The following is a 23,509-nucleotide window of genomic DNA, read 5'->3' on the forward strand; positions in this document are numbered from 1 at the left end:
ACTTTTTAAAAGGTATAGCATGACATAAGTTCTAGAAAGTGGTGAATTATATAAGCCTTCGAATTATTTAGAAATAGTGGCGGATAAAAATCTGCTAAGTTGAATTGAATTGAATTTAATTTATCGGACTGAATTATCGGTTGAATTGAATTTATCGGACGTATCATACCAAGAATCACAATGTATAAACTACCACTTTAAAATATATATTTACTGTCCGGAGCAAGTTGGCATTTCCGAATAGGTAATCTGTAGACTGAATAGCTAGAGTCGTTAAAGTGTCGAATCAAGATCTTCCGCACACACACACATTTTTCTTGGGTAATGTGCTTGTTTGCCTCGTTCTCATTATCTCAAAAGTTTGATTCAATTTACTTGATTCTTTAGACATTGAAAAATGAATAAATAACATGATATAACATGCTTAAGCAGCTCGATTCTTTATATTTAAGTTATGATTTTATAGAATGCGGATGCAAATATCGCAGTGCCGCCATAAATAATACGTCATACTATATCTGAAGAGGAGGTTGAAGTCCAGTATTATAGATCAAAAACAGCCTTTTGTGTGCCAGGAGATCATGTACTTGAACAATCCATAATTTCATGTTAAATAATTAGATGATGACAACGTGATTGAAACGTGGTCGCCTTTACTAACCATCGAACAGAAGTTAGGTGGGTTACAAGCCACCACCAGAGGTTGAGCCCTGCTTTTCACAATAACAATTTGACAGTTTGCACCATCTTGGCGTAATTCATAATAGTTACGATTTTTTTAATACTTAAGACACAATACAATAAAAAACAATACAAACAATATATCCTAAAAGCAATAAAAAAAAACAAATAATTCTGCAACTTTTTGCAATGTACAATTTTCCAGTTTTTTTTTCCGGATTAGGCTCTTTGGGGAAGCTTTTCTCGTGATGGTAAGTGAATACTTATAGCAATAACCCATTAAACTGTAATTGATGTAAAGTCATTTCACAATTTGTTTCAGTACTTTTGTGTTCCTTAAGGAATATAATGATCACAATATTTTAAAGTCTAAGAACATGTTCTGATGTTGCGTTGTAGGTCTGTGATCACTGCACGTTTCGCACAGCCAAGAACTACAACTGGCCAAATCGCTGTATTATCCTTGCTGCTGACTATGCCAGCAACGGAATCTATAACTTCATTGTTCCACTCAGAGCTCATTTTCACAGTCCGCAGACACTCAGACCCATTGTTCTACTCCTAGAAAAGAAGTAAGTCCTTTGGGTTCTAAAATTCCCATTTGAACTATAGCACATCATGTATAGGGTTGTTGTTGTTATGTATGCTATTCGCCTATACTGTTACGCAAGCCTGTTACGGAAAACCACATGAATTCAAGGCAGAGGTTACGTTTCTTGTTTTTCTGTTCCGCCATCTATGGCCAAGAATGCGATTTCAGCCACACACACGTCACAGCCCGTTTTTCAGGGAGGACCCATGCATACTCTATCCATTCACCCACAGATCGTAATAACAATCGTAGAGAACATTCAATCTCTTAATTTATTACTCCTAGAGGTATTTTATTTTGCTTTATAGCCGTCGTTGAACAGCCAATCCATTTTAGGGTTTACAACTACCAATGTTCAACTCCGTAGCCTTGTAATTTCGAACCCTATTCAGAAGACAAGGGAACTCCTGGATAAAGTATTGGGAGAAATTTACCTTCATGGGCGACTTTTTGATGGAACTAACCCACATTTGCTTTACATGGAGAGCAAAACCACGAAAAATCTCTCACGGTCAGTCTGACGGAAAGGCTATTTTAACCCATGATCCGTCTACCACTGAGAATATTTTACGTCAGCACTGTGGTCGTGGTCGGTGTGTACCGGGCGAGAAATTCGAATCGATCAGCTATCGCTAGGATTCGCCCCGGGCTCTCCTCATTGAATGGCGAGGTGCATAACAGTTAATAAAATAAATCAGTTCTTATCTTATGGAACAGCTATAGTATGCTACTTCACAAAAACTGTTCATAACTATGAATTGCACCGAAGAACCATTACATTATGACCACCCTCCATCTATAACAATGGGCTCGCCCAGGTTTTCATGGTTTCTCGCCCAGGAACAATGTTTTCATGGGGCACATTAGGACACATACTCCTCATAGAACAATCCCTGACGCCTGTAAGCTACTTGAACATAGTTGCAGTCCAGGTTCACCCATTCATGGCAACAGTTTTTCCTGCGGGGGATGGTGTTTAACAACAGGATAATGCACCATGTCATAAGGGTCGAATCGTCATGGATTGGTTCGAGTGTGACTTTCAAGACATGTCTCGGCCCCCAAATTTACCTGACCTTAATCCAATAGAGCATTTGTGATCCTACTTCGTAAACCATATCCGTGCTGCCATGCTACCCCCTCGCAATGTGAGGGAAGTGCAGGACCAGTTGGTGAGCGCTTGGTACCAGATAACTCAGGCTACCTATCAGCACCTTGTGGAATCAATGCCACAGCGGGTGCTAGCAGTTTTGAGGGCTAAAGGTGGTCCTACATGATATTAGCAGGGTGGTCATAATGTAATGGCTCTTTGGTGTATATTCTGCTAAAATTTCAGCGAATTTTGAATGCAATAGTGCACACTATTTCTGTGTGACTATTCTGTGTGCCGAAGTTATTGACAGCATTTTTCAATTTTAGATTTAGAAATTTTGTCCCGAAATTTTTTCACTTAACAGATATTAAAAATTTGGTTTGCCTCTTTATTCCGCATTTTTGTACAACGATGCTTTACTTTTTTAAATATGACTCAGAAAGAACTTAATAAAATATGATTCATAAAGACACCTCAAAATGAGGTGAATCCTGTTCGAATCCTAGCGAATTCTATTTTTGACCAGTACCAACCACAGTACCGACGAAAAATATCCTAAGAAGTGGACTGTTCATGGGTTACAATTCCCTTACCGTCGGGCTAGACGTGGAAGGTTTTCGTGGTTTCCGTCTCCATGTAATGCAAATATGGGTTAGTTCCTTCAAACCGCAATCTACGAAAGCTGATTCCTGGTTTGTCCCAATGCGTGATCCAGCAGTTCTATTGTCTTCCTGATATAGTTCACAATCACAAGGTTACGGAGTTGAATATTGATAATCCTAAACTCTTATCGGACCTTCTAGGACCGAATATCAATAATTAAAGAAGGTGATCTCAAATATGCCAACTAATTTGTAAATTACTGCAGAAAGTAATTTAAGTTACGAAATCAGACACAAAAATGTACTTTTCAGAACAAAAATTTTTTTGTTGTAGGCGGAATTGGATTTATGACCCTTAAAATATAATGGGGAGTTGCAATCTAGGAAATATGGCCCAAATAGAAGATCTGTCCAAAGTTTGAACCCTTTAATATAAATGTTACCTTTTTTGCCTTTTTCCACGATATTTCGCTAATTTTTAAAGCAATTTGAAAATTTTTTTCGGACAATTGTAAAATTCGATTATTCAAAGATAATTTCATTCAAAATATAACTTTTAGTGAGTATTTTTATTATTTTATTAATAATAAATAAGTAATAGTTAAAAACTTTTGAATTTTCATGCATACAATTATTAACGTCATTTTAAGGAATGCAATTTTAATTCGTAATATACAAAATTTGAGCGAAATCGGTTGAATAGTTCCTGAGAAATCTGATTTTCAAAAATTCATGTTTTTTAAATTCGATTTCTCAGAAATACTAATCAGCAAAAAATATATATATGTATATGTAAATTTTTATTCAGAGATCTGTTTGCATTCCTTTAATATTAGACAAATATAAAATTTTTGTATTACCACTTTTTATCAAGAACATATATTTTATAGTGTATATTATTTTCATACCTGCCAACTCTTCCGGATTTTCCGAAAGATTTTATTTTCATATTTAGAGTGGTAGCAATACTCATGTTATTCCTATTAATTTTTTGAAATATAATGATAATTATAAATGAGTTTGACCACCACTACATATAAATAATTATAATAAATATATAAAAGCACAATGATGCTTGTGCAAGCGAATTTCAACGAGATCAAAATATAAATATATTTTTGAGTCAGATTGTTTTTCGTTAATTGTATTGCAACCACTCTGAAAATCCATTCTCAGAAAGAGTGAAAGTTGGCAGGTATGTATTTTATATTTATTTTCAGGGAAACATATTGTCTAAACAAAATAAATCATGACAGCTTGCTCCTTAGCAGGCTTAATACTCTTCTGAACGCTAGTACAGTTTACGAATGAATGCATGAAATTTGGTTTATTAAACTAGATAAAAAGTTATTTCATCTAAAAGTACATAAATATAAATCAAACATATTTCTGAAACGCCATTGTGCACATTTATATTTCATAATGAAGCTCTTAAAGTGTTGCGTATTATTCTGAAGAACTACCACCTTTCTGCGCTTTTTGTAAAAATTAATTCTAGTGGCATCTAAAGGTTGCCATCTAAAGGTTAATGCTATTATGAATTATTTTTTACCCATTTAAACGTTTTTCAAAATCTTTTGTGCTGAGTCTTTTAAAATTTTGTCAAAATGATCATGAATTTCGAAATTATTGGTTATTAAACGTCTACCACTTTATAAAATATTTTGCAAAAAGCGTAGTAGTTGCAGGTCGGGATACATTTGCAGTCTTGTGTGCTCAGTTTAAGCTTCGAAACCTTTGTCACAGTAGAAGGCCAACACGAAGATACATCCTAGGATTTGAACCCGGTACCTACACGCCCTGCTCAACGCTTGGCGGGCGATACCCTTCGAATAGGTAAACGCTGCCCTCCCCCCCCAAAAAAAAGAGTTGAAAGAAAGTAGCTTTTCAATCATTTATTTGTAGCGGTATGGAAAATAGTTTAAATGAAAAAAATACAGTTAAAGATTAACTGAGCTACCACTAGAAAATTTTTTTTTTCAAAAAGCGAGGAAAGTTGACAGTCCTGTATATTAGATTTATATGCCATTAGATCCAGTCGCCCTAGGGCATAACATAGACTACAAAAAATAGACTACAAAAAATACAGTAAAAGAATAACTGAGCTACCACTAGAAATTTTTTTTTCAAAAAGCGAAGAAAGTTGACAGTCCTGTATATTAGATTTATATGCCATTAGATCCAATCGCCCTAGGGCATAACATAGACTAAGAGGTCTGGTGCCCGCTGAAGTGGGCAGGCACCTTACAAATTACAGATCGTCGTATAATAGATTTAATGCTTATAAAATGTGTAATTGGAAAACGTTAGTAGCTTTTTAAAAATATGGAAAATTTTCGCAAGAAAATTTTATTGAATAAAAGCAAAGGATACAAATATCCACCTTTCCTAGAGAATATTACATGCTTAAATTTAAACATTGATTTTGAATTTAGTATATATATGAGCATGCAATTATGTATATTTTCAAAAATAAACTGTCAATTTTTTTACAGACCTCATCCAGCGTTTCTCGATGCCATATCCTGGTTTCCCTTAGTGTATTGGATGCAAGGATCTATTGATGAGTAAGTATATTGAATTGACTAAAACCAAACAGCGAGAAAGAAGCACAAATAATAGGACAAAAATGTGCTTTATTTAAGTTCTCTTGTTTTACCCATACACAGAGATACCAACTGCTCCGAACGCGCCATAACAATTTAAAAAACGGCTAACAACTACAAACTAAAATTTGCAAATATTGTATTAATTTCGTTGACGTGATGCAGATTCTTTAACGTGACGGTTAAAATGGAACAATAAGGTGACGAATAATATAAAATTTCGAATTATTTAGAAATAGTGGTAGATAGAAACCTAATAAATTGAATTTATTAAACTAAGAATCATGCATTAATAAACTACAATTCGAAAATATTTATTTTCTGTCCGGAGCAAGTTAGCATGTCTGCATACGTAGAACAAAGCACACTCTATATTATGTAATAAATAGTGTAAAAAAGTACTTAATTCAGCGTTCGTGAAAAAAAAATTTTGGCAAAATTACAAATTTATTAAAATGCCTCCGACATGAGATTTATGTGTATTCAGTGCGCAAAATAAAATACGAACCACCTTGAATAACTTTTGATCTAATGAACGAATCTTCTCACTGTGGTACTCAATCTCAAAGGTTCGAAACGTGAGCTCAAAAATGCTTATTAATTAGTGCAGACGATGTTTTAACCCTTTAACGGGCTCTTTATTTCTAGTAAAGGTAAATTAAAGTATTTTTGGAATTGAAATTGTTTTAAGAACAGTAATTGATATAAAAGAAAAAAACTCATTTAGTTTATAAAAATGCCATTTTTTTGGTGGTAAATATATTTAACATGACCTATTAGGAACTTACTGATTTTTATTTTTCTTTATTTGTAAAATAAATTCCTTAAATGATACAAACTTCGAAAGGAATTATGTATTTTTATAACTTTTATACGTTTTTTAAAAGTGACAAATGGCTACCAATTTTATTCAAACTCACTTCAAGAAAGCTGAAGTTATTGAAAAATGGAAACCTAAATTAAAAGTAGTAAAACGGGTCTGTAGTAAACTTCAATGGGTTAAACTATGAAATCAAACACAAATGCTTATTTACTCTGAATAAACATTTTTTTCTCGACAGATTCGGATTTAAAGTGTGGGAAATATAGTCTGAATAGTTTGGTCAGGAGAGCAATTAAAAGTTTGAACTCCTTAATGTTAATTTTATTTTTTGTGTATTTTGCCGTATCTTGAAAACATTTAAAGTAAATTGAAAAAATCTTGCTCACAATTATAAAATTCATTTAGCCACTGATAATTCCATGGAAAATGTAAGTTTTAGCAAATATTTATAATTTTTCATTATTTTATTCATACTTTTAAACTGTAAAGGATGCAATTTTTAACATAATATTAAAGAAGCAATTTTAAACTGAAATATACAAAATTTGAGACAAATCGGTCAAATAGTTCGTGAGAAATCAAATTTTAAATAAAGGTTTTTAATGCAAAATTTGTTTTTTCCCGAACTATTCAACTGATTTTGCTCAAATTTTGTATTTTATCATGTAAAATTACATTCTTTAAAATGATGTAAAAATGTGTGTACCTTGCTATTCATAAGTTTTACGAATTATTATTTAATAAAATATGAAAAAGTAATAAATACTTACAAAAAGTTATATTTTGCATGGAATTACCTTTGGATAAATGAATTTTATATTTTTGTGCAAGTTTGTTTTTTAATTCGCTCAAACAATTTCTTAAGATAGGACAAAATAAAAAAAAAAGAATAAAATTAACATTAAGGGGGCCAAACTTTGCTCCGCTCTCTTGATCGGTTTTTGGGACCATTTTTCCCATATTGCGGCTACACCGTATACATCAGGGAACAGAAATCCAAATACAATGAAAACGTGTACGTTAATACAGAGAAAATACGTTTCTGTGCCTGATTTCGTAACTTAAAATATCGTCTGCGCTAATTAATTAGTATATTACAGATCAACTCCAACTGTGTTGTTATGTATTATTTCAGTACATATTAAATAAACGAGCAGGATCTAGCATCTCGCAAACACATTTAATAACAACTTAACGAGATACACAAACTGAAACTAAACATAAATGTAAACTGAAACTAAACAGTTAGTACACAGTTACAGTTAATCTGGCTGATGCCACATCTCCCCCCTTTAAAGATATAGTCTATTGGGAGCTTTCACAATTCTTCCAGAGCGAGTTTTTGAAGATACATCCTTCTTCTGAGTTAACACTGTAGGATCCGTTATTTCTGGTAAGCTCCTTCTGAAAGAGCTTCCTCTAAATCATCGTTTAGCGGTGGAATCCGTAGTTTAGAGATCCTGGAATCAAATGTTTCCTACTCCGTTTGCCTTCTTTAACAAAGTATGACCTTGGTGATTCAGCTTTTCTCTGTACAGTTCCAACAGCCTTCCTATCAGTTATCCATATCTTGTCACCCGGATGTATTGGTTTCAATTCATGAGCATTGTGCCTCCGATCATAATCCTTTTTCTGTCTTTCTATTCTTTTCTCTTCTTTTTCTTCCAATATCTCCTTCTCTATTAGCTTTGGTTGAAGTAGTGAGATTGCTAAAGGTAAGGTTGACTGTAGTCGACGACCCATCAACAATTCAGCAGGACTGTAGCCGTTCTTTAAAGGTGTTGTCCGATAACTCAATAAAGCCAAGTAAGGATCTTTAGACTTTTTGAATCTTAATTTAATTATCTTCACTGCTGCTTCAACAAAACCGTTGCTTTGAGGATACCTTGGACTTGAAGTAATGTGCTTAAAACCGTATACTTTTGCAAAGTTTTGAAACTCTGCTGTTCTAGTAACTTCAAACTGTGGTCCATTATCTGATCTTACAACATTTGGAATTCCATGTCTGGCAAAAATAGATTTGCAGTGTAAAATTACTTCTTTTGATGTTAAACTATCCAGTTTTGCCACTTCTGGATAACGTGAGTAAAAATCTGTAACTAATAAATACCATTCTGCATGGAGTTTAAATAAGTCCATAGCTACAATTTCCCATGGTCTCTGAGGAAAACTAGTTGGTTTCAAAGGTTCAGAACAGTTTTTAGCTTCCTGTATACATGAAGGACAGTCCCGAACTAATTCCTCTATTTGTTTACTGATGCCAGGCCAGTATACTGCTGAATTCGCTAAAGCTCGACATTTATTAATTCCCATATGCCCTTCATGGATTTTGCCCAATATTTCTTGTCGTAGCCTATTTGGCACGATTATTCGGTTTCCTCTCATTAACAAGCCATTCTGTATGGAGATTTCATATCTTAGAGGCCAAAAGGGTAAACAGGATGGTACTATCTGGTTTTTCTCCGGCCAACCTTGAGAAGCGTAATTGATCAACATATTACATGTTGAGTCAGTCTCTTGTTCTAGTTTTATCTGGGAAAGTCTCTCTGAAGACATCGGAACAGATTCTAAAACTTGATTGATAAAAGCTTCAACTTCCTCTTCCAATTCCAGATTTGGAGTTTCTTGTTGATGTAGTGCTCTAGATAGTGCATCTGCTACGCAAAGATTTTTCCCAGGAGTGTGGAAAACATCAAAAGAATATCTCATGAGCCTCATTTTGAGACGTTGTAGGCGAGGTGTTAAATCATCCAAAGATTTTCTAGTAAGTATTGGGACAAGAGGTTTATGATCTGTCTCCAAAAGAAACTTGGTACCCATTAGATAATTGGAAAATTTTTCGCATGCCCATGTAAGTGCGAGGGCTTCTTTTTCTATCTGAGCATAACGTTGTTCTGTAGGAGTTAGAGTTCTGGATGCATAAGCTACCACCTTGATTGTAGAATCATGCTTCTGACACAGTGTGACTCCTAATCCATAAGAAGAAGCATCGGCTGTAACAATTGATTGTTTGTTTGGGTCATAGATGGTAAGTATAGGTTCAGATAACAAAATGTCTTTTAACTTTTTTAGTGCGGTTTTCTGAGGAGAGTTCCAAACAAATTTATTCTTTGTGGATAACATAGAAATCAAAGGTGCCATAATATCTGAAAATCGTGGAATAAATCTTGCTAAATAATTTGCCATTCCAAGTAGCTGTTTCAGTTCAGTTTTGTTTGTTGGGCTTCTGAAATTTTGTATGGCTTTTACTTTGTCCTGGTCTGGGTGTATTCCTGAGTCATCAATGACATGACCTAGATATTTTATAGACTTAACAGAGAAACAGCATTTTTGTTTATTAAGAGTGATTCCTGTTTCTTTCAGACGGATTAAAGTAGATGTCAGACGTTCATCATGCTCTTTTTGATTTGAACCCCAGACGAGTATATCATCCATGTGACATATAATACCAGGAAAACCTTCTAAAGTTTGTGACATTCTACGTTGAAAATGTTCTGGAGCAGATGATATTCCGAATGGTAGACGTAAGAAACGAAATCTGCCAAAGGGTGTGATGAATGTTGTGAGATATGAAGATTCTTCATCAAGAGGAATTTGCCAAAACCCAGAGTTTGCATCTAATTTCGAAAAGATTTTCGCCCCAGCCAAAAGTGATAAATTGTATTCTGTTGTTGGCAATGGGTGCCATTCTCTTTTGATGCTTCTATTGAGTGTCGTCAAGTCGACACATATTCGCACACTTCCATCTTTTTTTCGTACTACCACTGCAGGAGAACACCAATCAGTAGGTTTTTCTACCTTCTGAATAACATTTAATTCTTGCATTCTCTGTATTTCTAGTTCAGTTTTCTCCAGAAGTGGTATTGGAATTCGGCGTGAAGAAGTTAGGGCATATGGTTTAACATCACTATTAAGTTCAACATGGTAACTTCCTTTCAGTAAGCCAAGTCCTTGAAATAACGAAGGAAATTCGTGAAAAGGATTAAAACTTGTAATGTTGAGCACAGACTGAGATTGGATATTGGGACCAAGTCCAAAAAATTTTATGGCAGGTTTTCCTAATAAACATGTTTGGAGTCCTTCTATAACATAAATTTCTTCTAAACACTTTTTTCCATTATATTCAACATTTTCAAGCAGTTTTCCCATTAACTTCAAGGGTGTTTTATCGGGCCCAAAAATCACTTTATCTGCACTTTTCAGTTCTGCATGTTTGAGTACTGTGGAGGCAATACTGCTTGGAATAACAGAGTAGTCTGCACCACTATCAATTTTAAATTGGATGCATTTTCCTAGTATTTTAACAGGAACAACCCACTCATCTGTGTTTTGTGTACTTCCCACTAGTCCTACAAAACCAGCATCACAAAGTTCATTGACTCTTTTAATAGTAGATAAACAAACATTATCCCAATGTCCTCTTTTCTTGCATTTTCTGCAATTTGAGTCCTTTGCTGGGCAGTTTCTTTTTTCATGTGGCTGTTTACCGCACCATTTGCAATTTTTTCGCTGATAATTAGTCTTCGAATCTTGATATTTACTTTTTGAATCATGAAAATTACTTTTGTCTGCATTAGTTGTTTTATTATATTTCTTCTTTTGACTAATAGCATTAACTGTATAATTTTCAACTAGTAGTGACTGTTGTTTCTTAACTGATTCCGAAAGACGTACTTTGTCAATTGCAGTTTGCAGGGTAAGTTCAGAATCAAGTTGTAATTTTTCGCTTAAAGTTTGATCTTTAATACCAACAACTATACGGTCACGAAGCAATTCGTCATGTAAATTACCATATTCACACTTGTCAGCAAGAGCATATAAAGCAGTAATAAAATCATTGACAGACTCACCTTCTTTTTGAATTCGCCGATTGAACTGAGCTCGTTCGAATATTATGTTTCGTTTAACAACAAAGTGAGTGTCGAAACTATTCAAAACCTCTTGGAATTTCTTTTTATCCTCTTCCGATATACTGAGCGAAAGAAATATGTCCTCGGCTTTATCGCCCATGACGTATATGAGAGCATCCACTTGTTCCTCTTCTGTTTTTGTTATTAGTCCAGAAGCAGTTCGGAAACGTAAAAATCTTTGCTTCCATTTAGGCCATTCCGAGGGAATCGAAAAAGGAAATGATTCTGGCGGCGTTATGTGATATGCAGGAGCTGATGTCATGATGCAATTTCGGAATATCGAAGGAGAGTCAAAACTTACTGCGTTAATTTGTTTTCTTTTACCGCTGCCACCATGTGTTGTTATGTATTATTTCAGTACATATTAAATAAACGAGCAGGATCTAGCATCTCGCAAACGCATTTAATAACAACTTAACGAGATACACAAACACAAACTGAAACTAAACATAAATGTAAACTGAAACTAAAACTAAACAGTTACTACACAGTTACAGTTAATCTGGCTGATGCCACACGAACCCTTAACACTGAGTCTTACAACATGAAAATCATATCATTAGATCAAGAGTTGCACCTAGTGGTCCGTTTATTTAATTTTTTTTTGGCACACTGTATACGGAACAGAATAAAACGGTAATTGTAACTTTTGATCTAATTATCAAATTTGTTCAAACTACGAAGCAATTTTAATAACCCAAGTGGCCAGCTCAGATGTGCCAGTTTATTAGCGTAAGATCCCTGACACATGGGTATTCGGAAAAACTTAACTCACCATCAACGAACAAAAATTTCACATTAGAAGAGGCAATAGTCAATGTTATAAAATCTGTTTCATAAGGTTTGGCTACACTGCACTGACAGAAACAATACACTCAAATAGAATGAATACACGAAAACAAAAAGAAACAATACACGAAATCAAAAAGAAATATATCAATGTCCCAAACACCTTCTGTAACTCCACACGATTTCTTGTAAGTAATTCGATCTGTCCACTTTGAAGTTAAATCAGTTAACGAAAGAGCCATTTAATAGAAAATCTAGTAAAAATAAGAAAGTGGTAGCAAATATATGTCTAAAATTTTTTTTAATTTATGAATACGATTGGTTTGTTTTATATACTTGTCAACCACTACAAATTCAATTCTTAAATATATATGATAAATTTCTCTGAAAAACTTTTCGATTCGGTCTTCTTAGTTATAACCAATATGACAATCTTCTCAAAAATTAAGTGGATTTTTTAATTTCAACTAAGCGTTTCTAGTCTCCAGTTTTCAAATCCCTAATTAAATGCAGTTACAAATTTTTAAGTTTTAGTTTAAGCCTCTCTGAGCGCCTGGGAAAAAGAGTATGTTTTTTTTATTTATTGAGAATTTTGTTTTGATGAACGTGTTTCTCCAAAAGTATTGGAACCACCAAATGCTAGATTTTAATTTTTTCTAATCTACCTCTCCAAAAGTGTTTTGGAAAAATATTTAATTTTGATCTCTACTGTAAATTTGTTTCGTTACTTCAAGAACAGCGTGTACTCTCACCACCTCATCGTCATCATCTTCAGCATCAACAACTCAACTCACAAAAAATACACCTTACAGCAAGGGGGATCAAAGCGAGCAGCAGAGATCCCCCCCACATCATCATCAACAGTCAACTATTCGATTCAATTTAGTAGATTTCTATCCCCCACTATTTCTAAATAATTCTTAAGCTTATTTAGTTCACCACTTTATATTTGCAAAATTACTGAAGAATTGATGATCATTTGATAGAATTCTCGATTCCAATGGAATTCGAAAACTTTTCTGTCTACAATTATCAATATTTTTGTAATTGAACCACTAGAAAAAACGCTTCTCAAAAATAACAAATGGTGGTAGTTATTACTAGTATCTTACAGGGGACAAAGGGCAAGGTATTCATTCTTAACACGAGGTTTAGGGGACGCGTCATTTTGACGCATTTCGAGTTTTGTAAGGAAAATTACAAAACCCATTTGAATTTTTATTTTATCTCTTGTAATGACTTTTATCCATTGATCGAGGTAAATATATATTGAAGTCTATTTTCTTCAAAAGCGTTAAAATGTAGATATTCTCTTTGTGGTTTACCTATCTCTACGTATATGCGTCAATTGGACGCAATCGTAATTTAGACAAAATTTTGAGTAAACATGCAAATATCACATCAATAAAAAATAGGAATTTACCGACAATACTTTGATCTGTTATCCGATATCGTTATCTTAAATTAAACAAGCGATAAACAACTGTTGCCGATAAGCAATAATAGAAAGAACAAACGCAGAATGTCAATTGATGCCAGTGTGTCAGATAGTGAAGGTTTCAGTTGCTTAGTTCGAGTATTGAAAAATAAAATACTAGAAAATTTTATAAATATATATCTCATATTTTAATTTTTTTCTTATAGTACATAATTACTAATTACATAGCTTTCTAAGCGCAAGCAGAGATGCCAACTGCACCGGACACGCCAAAAAAATTTAAAAAACGGCAATTAACTACTAAGCAAATTTTTTATTAAGTGGTGAATTATATAAGCCTACGAATTATTTAGAAATAGCGGAGGATAAAAATCAACTAAATTGAATTCATTAAACCAAGAATCACAATTGAAAAACTACCAAATTTAAAATATATATTTGCTGTCCGGAGTAAGTTGGCATCTCTGTAAGTGCTGTTATATGCATACTTGCCAACTTTTGAACCTTTCAAGAATGATTTTCCCCAGTGGTAGTAAATTTAAATTTAAAATGCAAATTTAGGTAGTAGCAGTCGCTGTATTTTTAATAAGCTTATGCGGATTACTAAAATAATACTACATATTAATATATATGGATAATTTTTTTAAAAATGCTATAAATTAAGTTTATTAATGCAAGGAATATATATAAAGCATATATTTTACTACCACTTTAAATATAGAAATAAAACTTTACGCCAAATGCGTAAAAGTTGGCAGGTGTGTTACATGTATTCGTCAAATTGACGCGTGTTCGTAGAGATAGGTACATAAGAAACGTCCGTAAACCTAGTGTTAAAGAAAGCTGAAAAACCGGATAACTTAGACTAAACTAAACGAAAAGAAAGCTTGGTTTCATATATAAATTGTAGTTTTTTAACTCATGACTCAACACTTCTGTGCACTTCTGTGAATTTAAATTATTGTATCTGAATATTGTGCATTCTGTGTGTTTATTGTATTTACTTATTTTTAGTCTGGATGACCTGTTACGCGCTGGAATTACATTGGCTGACAGCGTCGTCGTTGTAAATAAAGAATCTTCCAATTCAGCCGAAGAAGACTACTTAGCTGATTGCAACACCATCGTAGCTGTGCAAACCATGTTCAAGTAAATCTTACAATGTCAAATATACATGATTAAAGCAGAGCAAATATTACCAGCAATGCTTATATGATTACCCTTAACATTACTTTTATGAATACTCTCAATAATGATAGCATGAATACTCTCAAAATATTTGGTTAAATATTTCTAACAAAGTTTGCTGGAATACTCCCAAGAATGCTTGCAAGAATGCCCTCACCCTCAACAACGTTAGCATTAATTCTCCCAACAATTACCCTTAAACTTACCCTTTAACAGTGCTTTCCTGGACGCTCCCAACAATGATTTATGAATAATCTCAAAATATTTGATTTAATATTCCCAACAAAGTTTGCATGAATGCTGCCAAAAGTGCATGAATATTTCTATCAAAGTTTGCTGGAATACCCCCTAGAATGCTTGCAAGAATACCCTCATCCTCAACAATAATTGCATGAATGCTTCAATCAATATTTGCATGAATATTCCCGATTAATATTCCCAATAGTGACTGGAAAAATGGAAAAATCAATTAAATATAAACAAAAGGAAACGTGAATGTTTGCGGCATTCTGCTTTAGAAAATTTGAGAATAATTTCTTATCTAATTTTAAATTTAGTTATAAAATTTGACTCTTGAACGTACCTGGCTAAAAATTCTATAAAAAAAATTTCTGCTTCACGTCAGAACATTCCAGCTGAAGTAGTATGTTATTTTTATGAATGTTATATTTTCTTTAGATTCAGCTTAGATTCAGTATTATTGTAATAGTGGCTATTTTGAAAACATTGTTTTCTAGCTTTCTCAATGAACAACACTATTTGTAAACAAATTTAGCGAAGTGATGATTTTTGATACTTGGCCTACACTATAAACAATATACTGTCCATATTTTTCTGTCTTGCCAATGCTTGAAACTGGGGAGGAAGAATAAACCACTTTCTCAAGTAGGACGCTGAAAACCTTACATTTCTGTCTCCTAGTGTGTTTATAGAATGGTAAACTTTTAAAAGTAAAAACTTAAAATATTTTTGCTAACATTTTAAAATCCTCACCATGATCAGGCTTCCCACGGGCTTTGAAAACTTTAAAAAGTGTTAACGAAAATAAAACAAATTCTGATATTTAAATTTCTGTGTAGCCACCACTAAAAATTGTTTCCCAAAGAAAGCATATATGCATCAAAATTCCAGCACTTATCCATAAAATGGTATATTAAAATAAGACATATATTGTAGAATTACCCTAAATTTACTACCACTTTTAAAACTTTTTAAGGACTGCGGAACTCTGACGACACAGCTGGCACGAAGTGGTGTTGTGTATAAATTTTTAAATCATTTATGTGTAGTGGTGTAGAAAGTAAGTTGAAATGAATAAAAAAATAATAAATATTTCAACATAAATTTTTCAAAATTCTCCCGGACAAGACCAGGACATAAGTTCCCTGCAGAAACTGTCCGGATGTCATGTTGGTACCAAAACACATTTTCGAGTGCCCCGCACTCACCACACATGTTTTGAAATTGGGATGGGTACCAATTAAGTACAATCTAAGAACTGTTCTCTACAGTCATAAGGCGCCGCCGAAGCTGGCAGCCGCAATACTCCAGACCTTTGATGTGATCTGAAGATCCATGGACACGAAAACAACAAAAATAATAAACTTAATATATAATAACTAGAATAAATGTTTACAAAAAAGTAAAAATTTCGCTGCCCTGTCAATAACATTAAAAAGAATTGTTCCCTACATAACAATTTCTACTTTCAAATTGAACTAAACTATTGTATCGTGTAAACAATTTTAATCAATAATTAACTGTAATATCATATTGTTTAGTAGTTATTGCAGTTTATCATATTGTTTTGGTTGCAGAAATAGTTTTGAGATTGATAATTAACAAGCAGCATTAATCAGTTAATGAGTACAAAATAAGGAAAGGTGTTTTGACGGTGCAACTTTTTAATTCCTTGCAGTCCAATGCCTCTCTAATGGAAAATCAAAAGTCGCCATTCTGAAATTTGAAATTTTTAAACCTTGATGTTTAGTAACTGATTTATTTTATGATTGTTCGTTATTATATAAAAGTATTGCATCTGTTGTTTTAAATAGCGGTCTCAAGTGCCAAATGTTTTAAACAAAACTATTGAGTTAATTGATTTTTCCCCTATTTTAATATCACAGACATTGATTTAATAAACATTTCACAATTTACGGAGATGGCTTCATTGGCCAGGTATTCCGTCTCTTCTTTTTATTAATTTCGGTAGTTTAGTTTTGTTTGGAATGGTTTTTAAATTACTTTAGATAAAATAGCTTCTCGGAACTAAAATAACATTGTACTCGGAGCAAATTTGTAGTTAGTCCAAAAAACTCACAATCCCATTTTTCGAAACAATTTAATAAAATTCATGTCTCAATAAAAAATACGTGGATACCGTGTTAAGTTATCTTCAATATTATCTTTTAAATTCTAATTCAGTTACGTTCTAGTAAGTTAAAGGTATATTTAAAATCAGTTGAAATACTACTGCTTTTAAGCATTTCGCTTTGTTGCTATCCATCCGTTGCTAAGGTAAAGTATTTTTTCTATAAAAAATTTGAATTCTGGCTTTTACAAACCACACAAAAAAACTTTTTTTAGTATGTAAAGATGCTTTGCTTGAATTATTATCATCACTATACTCATTTATGTAGTTATCGAAACATAATTGCCACTAAACGTCAAAAACATGTATCGCTTTATTTAAATGTTGCTAAGATATACGATGAGAAAATATGACTTAACCCCTTGGGGACGGGTGATTCAGAAAAGCATTGGTACAAAATCAGAATCAAGTTGTAATTAAATAAAAAACGGTAACTTAAATGTAGTCGTTGCTAATTTGACAGACTTACTTTGCTTTTACATTAATTATTGTTAGTTTAATCTTATATATAATCAATGTTAATTCAAAGTATAACTAAATAGTTTTATTTTGAACAAAGTAATGGTGAATTAAATAAATCAAACAATTATAACTCCGCCCACAAATAAACTGCTAAAGAAATACTTTGATTACCAGTTTTATCTTTTTACCCTGATTGATACGGTTTTATGCTGGCACGTATTTGTGACAGTCGGCGCGAAAGGGTTAATCATCTATTAAATACTTACTACAAATTGCAGGAATGTTACAGACGACTAAAAATTTTAGCAGTGGTAAAAACTCAACTTACTTTAATTAATTTAATTATTTACTCATAACTACCACCTTAATTTATATTGTAAATTTTATATATTTAAATTACAAGCAAAACCATGCATGCTCTAGCTAACTTGGCACTTTACATTGAACATGATTTAGTGTTTTCTAACTCATCTTCCAAGTATGCTTGCTGCCTTCTATTGTTGTACAAGTTAATTCAAGAAGTTTTATAAGAATTTGCGTTTTGCTTCAATTTTAGTGTTGTGGGAGAGTTCTAAGCGCAGATGCTGGTACAAAAGCGCGTCATTGCCCAGATGAAAGTGTTAATAGATGATCTCCTTTTCGCCAGTCACTTCTACATTTTTTGGTGCCAGTGGCATTCTTCAATCTGCAAACATTTTATGATCATCCCGAATAAAAATACTTTCAAATGAATCAAAACTTCATTTTAATCAACTTGAAAAATTGCATCAACTTCAGACAAATTTTTAAAACATTTTCATGACGAATTGTAATTTGACTGCTACTTTGGCGATATTTACTAAACACCATGTTAACATTTCCTCCAGAACTCGGAAGTTTGAAGGTACCAGAAATAAAATCATTTCTTGCATATTTCCGGGAAAACATAGCTTCTATGATTTATTTATAACGTATGGGTGATTCTCATCGAAATATGACAAATCATTGTCCCTTGCTCCAAGATCTAATATTATAATACTAAAAGAACTTTTTTTTGAAGAAAAAAAAGTAATAAATAACTTTGCTGTTAGCATTTTAAAATAACTTTGCACTAGCATTGGCTGTTTTGTATACTTAAAAAATTTAATTGAATATCAAAATATCACGTTCCTGGCATATCACAAATTTATTTAAATATCAAAATGTCATGTTCCTGGCGTATCACAAACAATATTTCCATTAATAACTAGCTTCAAAACTTCCCATACATTTTTTAAAATCTAATATTTTTTATCTCAACCTATGTAAGCATTTCTAGAATATACGCTGAGGGTATTATTTACTAAAACTTCGTTTAAAATAATTTTTTCTGTCAATAATTTGTTTGTCACATGAAAATCTGTCATTTTTCTGGCTACTTTTATTTAGTGATTTATAACCAAAATAGACAGAGCCAGCAATCAATACCTTATGGTAATAGATTGATCAGATAGATCCTATCTGAGCATGGCTTATTGCATAAATAAAGAACCAACTTTCTGGTTCAAAATCTATTTCAAGAAATTTTTCAAGGTGAGTAGAATTATATGTTGTCATTTTCCTGTCTTCTTGAAATCATTAATAACATAAACTACATGCATTTATCAGAGTTATTTCAAGAAATCCTGTTGTTTTCTGCAGAATGTAAACGTCTTAGGCCAAAGTGTTAAATTAAAGTTAAATGCTACAAAATGGCAAATTTGTCATTATCCTGGCTGTCATTTTCCTGGCTTATGAATGAATGGACATTGACGTGTTACCAGAAAACTTTTTAAACAGTATATTGTAAAGAGGGAAAGCAAATATTAACATAATACCAAGTTTATGTATGATTATAATACGCTTGAATGTAATCAAAGTTATTTATTTATTTAATAATTAATTATTATACACCATTTTATTCTGTACATATCAGGAACAAAATTTTTTTTATTCTTTCTACAGGGAATAAAATAACTAATTTAAGCAATTTATGGTCCATGTAACATCAAAGATTAAGTTGAGTTACTTACTATTAACTCAATATGACTGCTTTTTAAACTTCTAAACTAATATGTCATCTTCCTAGCATTCAAAATTTGGTGAATTTCTATTTTTTTTTTCTCGAGAAAATGTCAATAAACTACACTGCTGTCTGTAAGACATTAATAAATGTAACTAAAGAAGTATACAAAAATAAATTTAAATTATTTTGAAGACTTTAAATGTGAAGAAATTTTTTGATTCGAATTGTCATGTTTCCAAAGAATCACCCTTATAACAGGCTCATGATTAGCATTTAGTGCATAAAGAGCACAAAAATAAAAACTCTGAATAACATATGAACGGAATTAGACTTAGAACCGATCTTAATGATTCAAGGGCCGAAACTTAAATTTGCTTTATTTAATTGCACTCATTAATTAGAGCAGCAGACAATATTTTAAGAAACAATATCAGTAATATAATAGCAAATTTTTTTTTAAGTTTCTCTTCCGTTAAATTCGAATTTTCTCCAATTCCCATGCTATGGTCAAGAGAGCGAGGTCAAAAGTTTAATTCTCTTAATTTTACATTTTGCGTGTTTCGCAATATATCGCTGAATTTTTAAGCTGATCGAAACATTTTACACACAGTTATAAAATTAGTTTACCCAAAGATCATTCTATGCGACAACTAGCTTTAAATAATTATTTATAATTTATTATTATTTTCTGTAAAAACGTTTCAAAAAATTTTGAATTTTAAGGTATGTGAATTATTAAATCATTTTAAGAAATGTAATTTTAAATATATAAAAAACCTACTGCTTCCTTTGACTTGACAAATGTAGGGATAGAAATGAGGAAATTCAAATTTTAGGACCTACCGGTTTAGAAAATAAAATATATTTATTATAAATTTTAATTTTATTGAAATAAATATATCCAAAATATCTGTAAAAACTCTTTTAATGAAAGTATCTAATAGCAATATATTTTGCTGGTAGATACTAAATATAAAAAAAGGAAAATATTTCCATATATTGCCTCATTTATGGAGATGGTTAGAAAAAGTTTATTTTCTTTTAATTTTTATGAAATTGTGATGATAATTAACATTAAAATGAATTTTTATGAGTTCAGAAAAATGGTTGATAAGCAATCTTCTTTTAGATGGATCCAATTTTGGATATTTTTTCGTCACTGATTTCAAATTCGCAATCGGTTTCACTCTACAAGATACAATTTTATGCAATTTAATAATATATTTCTCTACGGAATGTTTTAAAATTCAATTTGTGAGCCTATTAAGAGTTCCCACTTCTCTGCTACGTTGAAAGTGGTAGGAAGAAGGAGATAATACGTTTGCGATGCGATAAATTATATTAGTTTGTAATGGAAAAATAATCTATATTACTTTTTTCCATGACAAACGAATATTATTAATTCCTAGGTACCATTTAGCACGCACGTTCCTTACAAAAGGTATGCAACGACGTCACAGGCAAATAAAACGTAAAAAGTGGTAGAAATTTTATTTATTTATTATTTGTTTAATAACACTTCGAGATACATTTCAAATTGTTTTAGTTGAAATTTTAAGAAAAACCATTCTCAGAATCCACTTTCAATAGTAAACTAGAAATAGAAACTTCTCCGCTTTCTGCAAAATTCTAATAAATTAGTAGCGAATTGAAGAGTAAACTATGTAGAATTAGGAAAATTTCGCCCACTCTTTAAAAGTGTCGCCACGAGACAATAGTAATAATTTTGCATTTCTTACGAAACTTTATATTTTTAATATGTCAAATTACTTGTCTTGTATTGAAATTTGAGCTGGGCACCTGGGCAGAGCAGTGGCTCCCACCCCCTCCATCATGTTTCTCATATTTGTGATAGAACTTTAAGGTTAGTAGTCTATATGGTTGCTGTTATTGGGATTCAAGCACCTTGCTTGAATAAATAATAATAATGGAAATAATAAGAAGCAGGCTTGCTTTAAACTATGTGTGACTTTGAATGTAGATTGATGGTCAACGTGGGGAAATGCTTGATCAAGTTATCGGTATTATTGTTGAATCTGATGCTATGGGTGGATTTGTGATTAGTTATTTATTTGGATGATTGTGATATGAGGGGTTGGATGTAAAGTGAGCAGCTATTAATCTTAATTTTATGTTTTTTTTTTTGTGTGTGTGACTAATCCCCTCACTGTCTAGCGGCAGCTGGACATTATCCATGAGTTCATACACTCTCAAAAAATCCAGGGAAAGCAAAGGGTCCGTCGCGAAAGTCTCCTTAGAAATGCGAAGACAAGCTAGAATGTGCTCTGGAGACGCACTTTGCACAAACCGGGAAAACCCTGTTGCCATTGCAAAAGAAGCCACTCCTCAGGTGGCCGCTGGCAAATCTCGACAGCATCATCTGGTCAGTTCTATCGCAGAAAAGGCCAATCGAGCCCCTAGGACATCACCGCCAATACCAATCATGGGATGGAGGGACCTTCCAAGACTTTAAGTCGTTGTTTTTCCTGATGGAGTAAAGCTCGTCGAAAGTCGATGAGGCAACTGAATACAATGACTCAACCGAGCCCTGCTTTGCCAAGTCGTCAGCGACCTCATTTCCGTAAATCCCCAGATGCGAGAGAATCCATTGGAGGTGCACTTCGTGAACCACATTAATCTGTCTAAGTAATTTCAAAATAGTAAGTAATTTCAGTAATAGAAATAGTAAGTAATAGAAAGTAATTCTAAGTAATTTCAATAACATATGCTATCATTTTGTTGCTATAAAAAGATCTTCTTAAGAGTATATTTTAATTTAATCTTTTCTAAACAATGATTTGTTATTACGCAAATTATCATGATATGTTTCTCTGTTGTTCAATAATTGTAAGTGCGTCTCGTATAGAAACTGAAAAGGATTAAAAATAAACTTAAGTTTCGTTTATTGTTATTTGGGAAGATTTCTGTATCGTGATCTGTGGCAGAATAATCGCGAAGTCAAGCAACTTCCTAGCAGCACCCCCGAGAAACTAAAAGGAGGAGAAAAAAAAGAACATGCCAGGAAGGGACCAGCTAGAAAATTCTCGCTCGTAGCTACACTCCGGGCAAACATCTATGTGTTTTTTTAAAAACAAATTTAAAATTTATTGGGCTTCTTGGCGATTGTAGTTGACGCCACAGAGCACGATGTGGGAATATCCCCTGTTATTTCACAAACATTTAAAAAAAACAATAAAAATTTGAATGATTCGATGTGAATTTGTAGTTTTTTTATTACCTTTATTCAATATATTTCCAAACTCTGCAGATTGTTTCCAAGTGTTCGTATCATCACAGAGCTGAGCCAGTCTTGTAACATGAGATTCATGCAATTCAGAGCGAGAGATGCTTATGCCTTGCATCTTTCTAAAATGGAAAAAGTGAGTATCAAAAAGCAAATGTTTTTCTCAATTTTCAGAATCGGCACATAAGTTCTGTATGAAATAGCTGACAACGAGAGCCTGATTTATTTCGATTTGGTATACATTCAGTGTTGCTGCAGTCTGGAGAAAATGTTAAGAAATGTTAGGCATTCTCCTTTGCAATAATCGAATAATTTTACAAATTTCAACATGAACAAATATTTTCAAACTCAAATATTGTTAGATGGGAATAACAGACTATCTGAATCCCTAAAATTAAAATGAAATTATATTCTTTAAAATTTCAGTCAAAATAATGGAACATTTGTCACCCTACATTGTAATGTAACATCATCATATTACAATGAATTATTATGCCGTGAAAACTCTTACGTAGAAGAATTCGTCAGTATGATTTGTTTCGTATTATTATAATTCTGCGAAAAAGAAGTTCTTTCTTGATTAGAAGTTTCGCCAATATATTATTTTCAGAGCTTTCACATAAGACGAACTTTTCACCTTCCAATCGCCAATATATCATAAACTCTTACAAAAATTTAAACTGTTTT

General features: G+C 32.6%; 1 protein-coding gene across 1 annotated transcript in view; it reads left to right on the forward strand.

Moving 5' to 3' along the window:
• Window positions 1–23,509, forward strand: part of LOC107451644 (potassium channel subfamily T member 2-like) — a 388,964-nt gene that overhangs the window by 349,577 nt on the left and 15,878 nt on the right. Inside the window, exons 21-24 of the mRNA XM_071181980.2 lie at window positions 1,081–1,253; window positions 5,464–5,535; window positions 14,549–14,683; window positions 22,847–22,958. Coding sequence (XP_071038081.2) covers window positions 1,081–1,253; window positions 5,464–5,535; window positions 14,549–14,683; window positions 22,847–22,958 — 492 coding nt within the window. The remainder of the gene's footprint in view (window positions 1–1,080; window positions 1,254–5,463; window positions 5,536–14,548; window positions 14,684–22,846; window positions 22,959–23,509) is intronic.

The sequence above is a fragment of the Parasteatoda tepidariorum genome, chromosome 4 (genome assembly GCF_982258835.1).
Source record: "Parasteatoda tepidariorum strain Cologne lab strain chromosome 4, Ptep-v5.0, whole genome shotgun sequence".
Lineage (NCBI taxonomy): Eukaryota > Metazoa > Arthropoda > Arachnida > Araneae > Theridiidae > Parasteatoda > Parasteatoda tepidariorum.